This window comes from Platichthys flesus, chromosome 5, assembly GCF_949316205.1.
Source record: "Platichthys flesus chromosome 5, fPlaFle2.1, whole genome shotgun sequence".
In the NCBI taxonomy this organism is placed as follows: domain Eukaryota; kingdom Metazoa; phylum Chordata; class Actinopteri; order Pleuronectiformes; family Pleuronectidae; genus Platichthys; species Platichthys flesus.
In genome coordinates this window covers 13,674,139-13,683,786 of record NC_084949.1, presented here as the reverse complement: position 1 = coordinate 13,683,786, position 9,648 = coordinate 13,674,139, and the positions used below count along the sequence as shown (strand labels likewise).

General features: G+C 43.0%; 1 protein-coding gene across 1 annotated transcript; it reads left to right on the top strand.

The window, feature by feature from the left end:
• Positions 1-5,516: 5,516 nt before the first annotated feature.
• Positions 5,517-7,291, top strand: mchr1a (melanin-concentrating hormone receptor 1a). The gene is made up of 2 exons (XM_062387188.1): positions 5,517-5,574; positions 6,270-7,291. Exons 1-2 carry the CDS (start codon positions 5,517-5,519, stop codon positions 7,289-7,291), a joined length of 1,080 nt encoding a protein of 359 aa, XP_062243172.1.
• Positions 7,292-9,648: the final 2,357 nt, after the last annotated feature.

Below are 9,648 nucleotides of genomic sequence, written 5' to 3'. Positions count from 1 at the left end.
TCTCCTTATATTGGCCCCGGTGACCTCACAGGTCTTGGACCAGAGTGACCAATAGGAGTTGACCCTGGTGGTTCTTGACACCTTTGTTTGACATTGCCCAGACCCCAGGACATGCAGCATCCTGTTACATCCTCTGGGAGACTGAGTTCCTTGACTTTCTAAGATCAATGGAACCTGTGGCATCTTGGGGGATTGAGTCCACTCCAGCACATGCGGCATGTTTGTTACAAGTTTGACTGAAAGGAGGCCTGTGGTTTGCACAAAAACCATGTCCCAACACTAGTCACAATAAAATGTGCAGTTCTTAAATTCAAAACAATGCCAAAAGTTGTTTTGGGAGCGTGCAGTTGTCATGCTAACCACAGGGATGTCCAGCAGAGCTGTTGCCCATGAACCACAGGACTGGAGCATGGTCCTGTGTCTTCACCTGACAAGTCATCTGAGATCAGCCATCATGACATCTTAAAAAAAAAACATTGGTTTGCACAACTGCCAGGAACCATCTCGGGGGGGCTCAACTGGACGCTTGGCAGTCACACTGTGCTCTTTTCCAGACTGCAGTACGTCGTTATAACTGACTTGATTGAGCAAATGCTCACCTTCAACAAGGGGCTGCAGTTTGGAGCAGTGCTCTCTTCATTATCCATCCCCTACTGCCCACAGACATTAATCTGGATGTCATTTTATAACCGCTGTCATGAACTCCGACATTAGCCAAGCTGTCATGCTAAACTTTTAATATCCTGCTCTTGTGCCTGAGTCATTGCTAGAGCAACAGCAGACGACTCAGCTGAGGGAATAAGGATTCAATATTTTTATTTTGTAATATGTCGTTTTTTTCCTCACATTTAATTGTTATCAGAGATTGTATAATAAATGGAAATCTTTGGGGGGGGGGGGGGGGTAGAGTAATATCTCACTGTTTGGGGAACAGTAATACTTAAATGCACAATATGTAAATTATTTTGCCAGGGGTCTCTGAATCAAAACAATTAAAAGAGAAAAGAATAGTTTGATGGCATTGTGAAGTAGTGTAGGATCAGGAGAGCTTTTATCTTTATTGTTAAACAAAACAAAAAAATCATGTATCATCCTCAAAAGTTATAGCAACACGCGCCTTCCTTACTTGGATCTGTGTGTGTGTGTGTGTGTGTGTGTGGTGTGTGTGTGTAGTAGCAATCACTTTGTTAAGTTCGGTTTGAAGCAGACACCTCTGATAAATGCTATTACATTTATGAAACCAAAGAGGGGGTACAAAGATCAAATAAATATATATCCCACAAGAAATCGCCTCTGGTAGTTTTAACAGCTGCAGCCCTTACTGGCATTTTATTAATTTCCTCTAAGGCACCACTCTGAGAATCGTGGTTGTCAACACATGTCTTTTTTGTGATGTGTTTCCTCATCCCTGCGTTCTTCACCTGCTCCAGTTGTCTTGCTCATCCATAAGTGAAAAGTTGAAGTATCAAACCAGTGGATAAATGACGATCTCTGTCTCTTAATGATTTAATGCCATTTACTGTGAGCTCCAAAAACAGGCTCAGTCACACGTGAACCGTGTTGTGATTCGAAACCTGAAGGAGCACTACAACATACCTTCTGTCATAAGTGCTCACTTCACTGCCTCCTTTACAGAGACCAAGACACAAGGCTGATTTCCCCTCAGAATTATGTTTGGTATTTCTTTCCAGAGAATCAGATTCAAGCAGCAGGAGACACACACTGGAGACTTGCTCTCCCACAATCATGTCAATAAAGAAGTTCTGCAGACAAGTGATAGCTCATCACACATTTGAGTCAGCAGTTAACCTGAACTTCCTGCGAAGGAAGGATTTAGAAACTCTGCCTGGGGTAAATTCATGCAATCTCAGAAATATCACATAATATAATAGAAAGCCTATTTTATCTGTATATTTAGAATTTTAACACTTATCTAACATTGTTCTTCATGTATTCCGTTAAACTACTGAAAAGGAAATGTATCTCTACATAACAAGTTTAAGAAAAGCAGAAAAGGCAAAAGCACATAGGTATATTTATTTATATATATATATATATATCATTATATTGCAGAGAGAGATTAGACATTTTTTCATCTCTCATTAAACGTCACTTTGGCTGTGGCCTCCATGGAGAAAAACCTACAAGCATCTTGAATAAATAAGAAAACGGAGGAAGGATGTTGATTTAGAAGTTAAGATTAGCTGTTCTTGTTTGAACAATACTGTTATATCCCCTGGTGTCAGTTAAATCTCCCTCACTCAGGCTCCTGCAGATGGAAAACTTATCAGATAGTTAGGAGCCAAATCAGGTGATATGATCACATGACAGTTCCCCCAACTGTCATGTGATCATATCTCCTGCAGCCAATTACAAAACAAGTCCTCACTATTTAGCCAATGGCTTAAGAGGGAAAGACCTCAATAAATAAAATGCCTTATGTGTGTGTTTCAGGTATACCTGTTGTGGTGGGGACCTAAATCTGTTTACACAGTCACATTATGGGGACCCGTCTTCTTTATGTTCCCATCATGTAAAATCTTTATATTTTAAGATGAAGATGTTTTAAAGGCATGTTTAGGTTAAAGTAAAGGTTATGCAAACAGTAACTATGGTTAAGATTAGAGTAAGTCTCTAGGAAATCAATGTGTGTCAATAAAATGTCTGCTGCAGTCATGGAGACACAAGTGTGTGCCTGTGTGTGTGTGTGTTTACATTAGATTGGTCAGCATGTGTAACTCACAGCATCTCCTGAATTGGACTTTATCTCCCGGTGAACTTTGCATCAGACATTTTCATTACAACAAAAACACTGTTTCCCTGCATCTTCTTCTGTTTGTCAGCTTTTTGATTTGAACTAAATAATAAGCTGAGCAATGATCTATAGGTCCATGGCAGAAAGGTGCGTACTACAGAGATGTTGCCCAGTAACTGTCCTTGAGCCTCAGTTAGAGAAATGATCAGTGGAGAGAGAGTTAGGCTGGTTTGCTGGTGACAAACAGAGCAGCAGTGAATCAAGCTGATTAAGTGACCTAAATGAGGCTTGAAATAATAACAATAACAAATAAATAAAAATGTGATATTCCCACATTAGAGTTAATGTTTTGAATTTTTCAGTGATGGAGTTATAATTGTTGGGTTCTTCATGGCTCTGCTTTGATGAGAGAAGAAAGTAGACGGTGGAGATGGAAGTGCAAACATAATAAGATCATTTTTTTATTATTCATGTCTCCTGCAGCATTACAATCACTGCGCGGGAGTGTCGCATCAATTTCCGTCCTCCGTTCACAAAATTAAATCTTACAAGCTGTCGATAAAAGTTATATCAGTAGAAGGTCAAGAACACGAGGAAGACTTGATTAGCATGAAGATGTCAGAGATGTTCAATGTACCCTTATTACATAAGTTCAATGTACAGGATCACATTTATGGATTGCACTTGTGGTAAGAAGCATCTAAAATGACAGAAACCATCTTTTAGAATGAATGATTTAATTTGAACTTTTTAGTTTGGTTCATTTGCCATAGTTACATGTAGAAACAGTCGAGGACCCAAATGCAGACACGAGGCTCGAGACAATGTCGGTTCGAACAGAAAACATAATTTAATCCAAGAGATTTACAGACTTTGTAGTTGATTAGCTGGCACGGCAAACTCAAAACTCACAGGCAGTGAAGGAGTAAAGACTTGGAAGGAGGAACACTGCAGAAACAAACAGGACTGACTTGGAACCGAAGAACAGACCAAAGGGAAACAGGAACTACAAAGGGGAGGCAGGGCTCATTGAACTCAAGTGAAACACATGAAATGTCAAAACATCACAGGGAACACGGCAGAGACTGGATGTAAAACAAAAGAGACACAAAACTGAAAGTGCAAAGAAAAACCCAGAAATCCGTTAATAAGGTCTATACAACTGAAAGTCTTTCAAACAGCTCCCACTCTGAAGTAATACGCCCCCTCTGTTGGTCTGCTGTATTATACGCCTTGAATTTGAACTTATCTACCTAGTTATTTGTATATATTTATATATTTGACCTTTGCATGCCATCAGACTGCATATATCCCCGCCTATGGGTTTGATTCTATTTTAAAAGCACTCTGATATTGAGCACCTTTCCACTTCCAGTGGAGCCTCCCTCATTTCAATTTTGGTGGGGATTAATGCACCATCCTCATCATGCATGCCACTTAGCTCTCTATGTGTTCCTGTCGTGTCCTGTGAGCGCTATACCTCCGGCAGCTTTCAGGGCCAGATCCCACCCTGGGGGCCCAACAGCCCCGGCCACCAGATCAGCCTGGCTTGTCTCGCCTTTTTCCTCTTTCCTCTTTCCCCACATAACCCGTTTCTTAGCCTTATTTTGGAGGTTGGGAAAATCACTCAAATTGAAATGCATAACATTTTTTTTTTTAATAAACAACTGGAGAGGGAGAAGAGGCATCTCTGCTGTTTCACTCTGACCCACTCACTCTGTTGGCGTCTTTGTCCTGCAGTATGTTGGAAGGCTAAGTGGAGGACGGGGACATGAATCTGGGTGCCTGGGGGACATCCTCACTCCATAAGGTCATTGCTATAAATTGTCCTCACAAAGATATCTGTACCAGTACACACACACACACACACACACACACACACACACACACACACACACACACACACACACACACACACACACACACACACACACATACCTTTTTTCCTCCTTTATCTTCATTTCCTTCTATGTGTCAGTGAATTAATTATCATATCGAGCAAAATATCCTGGAAAATCGTCCATGACTGACTCCAGGAATGTGTGAGGACTTCAAATGAGGGGCAGTGAGACCACCTGGAGGTTTGTTGCTGGAAACGAGCTGGTGTGGGGGATGTAAAGAAAAGGTTCCAGCTGCCGACATGTCAACAGCAGAGAGGTGGATGGATTTGTTTGTTGCCAAGTGGGAACAACCTGTTGCTCCCATACGCAAGCAAACGCAGGCTTATATGGCACCATTTCATAAAGAACCATTTCTGCTGTACGTCTATTCATTGCTGGGTCATTTCTTCATAGAAACTCACCCAGGAACAGACTGTACCGCAAAAATAAGATCTGGATCGGAAATCTCCGAGGCAGATTTTGAATAAAATTCAGCTCCTGGCTTAAATGATTGGATGTGGGTTTTTTTTTCAGCAGCTTGAGTGAAGGCTGCAGTAGAGTCGCAGTGAGAGAGAGAGAGAGAGAGAGAGAGAGAGAGAGAGAGAGAGAGAGAGAGAGAGAGAAAGCGAGAGAGAGAGAGAGAGAGAGCCATGCACAGTCTCTCAGAGAAGATGCTCTCACTACAGGTGCAGCTTCATCATCAACGAGGGAGCAGAAACTATTCATCTGCTCACAATGATTATTTCTCTCTGACTCAACATCAAGAACATCTGGAATTAAAGAGTGAGAAAAGTGGATTCCTGTTGCTGCAGCTCCAGATGTGTTTCACTTGAAAAGCAGGCACCTCTTAACTTGGATACACCTGTTTTTTATTTTTACCCATGGATTTCCATAACGATTCCAATTTCTCGGTCGCACACACTAATTCAACAACACCAGGTAAGATGAGCAAAGAGTTACTTACTTATTTGTCATGAGCATCATAACTTCATTCAGCATGTAAAAAATAACATGAATGAAGGGGATGCACTTTTTCTTGCTGTCTCTTATTTTGTAATCATGCCGACTGCTATAGCTGATCACAATTTCAGACTGACATGTTTGATGAGACATACGAACTACGACTTGCCCTCATCACATCAATTTGAACTATGCCACTGCAGAAATGCATTTTCACAAGTCTTTGAAAATGACAGAGTCACTGAGTGGCTTGAGTGATATCATTTATACATGATGTGACTTCTGTGTTTGAAATTCTACTTTATATCAGAGCTATTTTAGGCCTGTTCTTATGAATAATTATAATTCCCCCCAACATCATCTGTCATTAAACTGAATTGCTTTGGGACACACACACACACACAGACACACACACACACACACACGCACACACATACACACACACACAGATCAACAGAAATTCAATTAGTGTGTCTTGCTGACAAGTGCTTGTTTCAGTGATAACAGACCTTCATTTTGAAACAATTACTGACCAGTATATTGTTATTTCTCTGCTGCTCTTGTCCATTTAAATTTAAATGTGACAACTGTTTGAAGCTATACAATCACAGATAAGTGCTATGTGTGATTCTGCATCATTGTTTTGATCTGCCCCCTCCTCTTCTCGTCTCCAGCTGTAGATGGGGCCCTTCATTGCAGTGCCATCCTCCCCGTCATCTTCGGCATCATCTGTTTTCTTGGTATCTTTGGGAACTGCATCGTTATGTACACCATCATAAAGAAGACCAAGTGCCGCGCCAAGCAGTCTGTTCCGGACATCTTTATCTTAAACGTGTCCATTGTTGATCTCCTCTTTCTCCTTGGGATGCCATTCCTCATCCACCAGTTGCTGGGCAATGGCAGCTGGCACTTCGGAGCCACGATGTGTACAGTCATCACTGCGGTCGACTCCAACAGCCAGATTGTCAGTACTTACATCCTCACTGCCATGACCCTCGACCGTTACCTGGCTACGGTCCATCCAATCCGCTTCAACTATGTCCGCACGCCCTGTGTGGCAGCGCTGGTCATCGTTATCGTGTGGGGTCTGTCCTTCATCACCATTATCCCCGTGTGGATGTATGCAGGCCTGATGCAGCTTCCAGACGGACTGGTGGCCTGTGCACTCCTCCTGCCTAACCCAATCACCGACACATACTGGTTTACACTTTACCAGTTCTTTTTGGCCTTCGCCATGCCCCTGTTTATAATCTGCCTGGTGTTCTTCAAGATGCTCCAACACATGTCCAGCAGTGTGGCACCGCTGCCTCCACGGAGTCTGAGGATGCGCACCAGGAAGGTGACCCGGATGGCAGTGGCCATCTGCCTTGCCTTCTTCATCTGCTGGGCTCCTTACTACATCCTCCAGCTGGTCCACCTCGGGGTGCAGAAGCCAACCCTCGCCTTCTCCTATGCGTACAACATAGCCATTAGCATGGGCTATGCTAATAGTTGCATCAACCCATTTCTCTACATCATCCTCAGTGAGACCTTCAAGAGGCAGTTCATCAGAGCGGTACGGCCGGTCAACAGAAAGTTCCGTGTGAACCCGAGCACCACGGATGGCGGCAGCGTGAGCATGCGAATGGTCCCCGAGGGGGATCAGCAGAAGCCCGCCCCTCAGGAGATGATGCCATCCAATGTGGCGCCACAATGAATAGGAATCAGAGGCACAGAATCAAAGAATGACTTCATCACCATTTATCTGCTGCATCAATAAGTTTGGATATTGGACACTAGCGACAGTCACAAACAATAATGTGAGCACATCAACTCCAATCAGGCATTTTGTTTAAACAGTCTGTCTGATATTTCTCTGCAAAAACCAGATAAATATTTCTGTTTCTGATTATACATACATTTTTACAGTGTGCTTGAGCTACTGACTGGGCGTTGACACATTTTTATCTTAGTGATTAAAACCTGGAAATACGAAACATTCTCAATAACATGGAGCTCATTCTCCATCATTTCAATCTCTACAAACCTTGAGTTTGCATGTACAGTTTGTACATGTACAACCCTGGCTGCATTCATCTCCTTTCCATATTGTCTGATTGACACTTCCTTATCCATACCATTCAGCGAGTTGGAGGGGAAAGAGGCTGTGCAGCTTTTCAGAGCCGAGGACTTTGCAGCGTGTGTTTCTTTAGTGAACCTCAGAGCTCACAGCATGTGTTGTTCTCTATGACCTCTATATGTTCCTACTGTCTGCCCTGGTCTCTGTGTGTTCATTAAGCAGGAGCTCGAGCAAGAGCACATCTATGTCCCAGAGGAGATATTCTGTGCTGCCGTGACTTCATTTCAAACCACCCACAGGGAATCCAGACATTTTTACATGATATCTTTCCTTTGACTTTAATTGGCCTTTTGTTTATTCTGAACAATACGTGTCAGGATTAATATCCAATTGTGTTTGTTTTCTTTATCCACGGAAAGCAGTGATCCTTTCCTTTAATAAAACAAAGCGAAAATGTTTTAAAATAGTAGCTACACCTAAAAAAACGAAAAGTAATGGCTATGTGACCATGTGAAGAGACTTAAATGTCTTAAAACAGTTGCTGTTCACACAAACATTGATATCAGCTCCTCATGCAGCACCTGTAAACAGAAGTGAGTTGTGATTGGTGGGTTGAAAAGCAACACCTTGCTCAATAACGAGGCAGCAGATCCTTTCAATTACATTACATTACATGTAATCATTTAGCTGACGCTTTTATCCAAAGCGACTAACAAAAAGTGCATTCAACCCCGAGGGTACATACCAAGGACGACAAGAATCAAGAAAGTACAATTTCTTGAAAATTAGCAAAACTACCAAGTGCTGCTAAAGTGTTAGTTTCCAAAAGTTGTTAGTACATTTTTTTTTTTTATTATTCAAGTTTTAGTTGGAAGAGGTTTGTTTTTTAGTTTTCGGTGGAAGATGTGTAAACTTTCTGATGTCCGGATGTCGATGGGGAGCTCATTCCACTATTTAGAAGCCAGGACGGCAAACAGTCGTGATTTTGATGAGTGTTAAGCTCTCAGTGAGGGAGCAACGTGCCGATTAGTCGAAGCAGAGCGGAGTGAACGGGTTGGGGTGTAACGTTTGACCATGTCCCGGATGTAGACTGGACCGGATCCGTTCACAGCATGGTACGCAAGTACTAGTGTTTTGAACCTGATGCGAGCAGCCACTGGTAACCAGTGAAGGGAGCGGAGGAGAGGAGTAGTGTGAGTGAATTTAGGTTTGTTAAAAACCAGTCGAGCTTCTGCATTCTGGATGATCTGCAAAGGTCGGATGGCAGTAGCAGGTAGACCTGCCAGGAGGGAGTTACAGTAATCTAGACGTGAGATGACCAGAGCTTGGACCAGAACCTGCACCGCCTTCTGAGTGAGAAGGGGGCGTATTCTCCTGATGTTGTACAGCATGAATCTACAGGACCGTGTTGTTGCAGTAATGTTGGCAGTAAGGGAGAGTAGGCTATCGAGTGTCAAACCCAGGTTCCTAGCAGTCTGAGTGGGGGTTAACACGGAGTTGTCAAAGTTAATAGTCAGGTCGTGGATGGGGGAGTCTTTCCCTGGAAGGAAAAGTAGTTCAGTCTTGTCAAGGTTAATCTTCAGGTGGTGTTGAGACATCCACTGAGAGATGTCGGTCAGACAGGCAGAGATTCGTGCTGCTACCTGTGTTTCCGATAGGGGAAAAGACAGGATTAGTTGGGTGTCATCGGCATAGCTATGGTAGGAAAAGCCATGTGAGTGAATGACAGAGCAGAGAGAGTTGGTGTACAAAGAGAAGAGGAGAGGACCCAGGACGGAACCTTGAGGGACCCCAGTAGTGAGAGGACAAGGTTCAGACACAGATCCTCTCCAAGTTACCCTATAAGTGCGTTCATTGAGGTAGGAAGAGAGCAGGGAGAGAGCAGAGCCTGACACACCCAGGTCCTGAAGGGAGGAAATGAGGATCTGGTGGTTCACTGTGTCAAATGCAGCAGAGAGGTCTAGAAGTATGAGGACAGATGAGCGAGAGGCTGC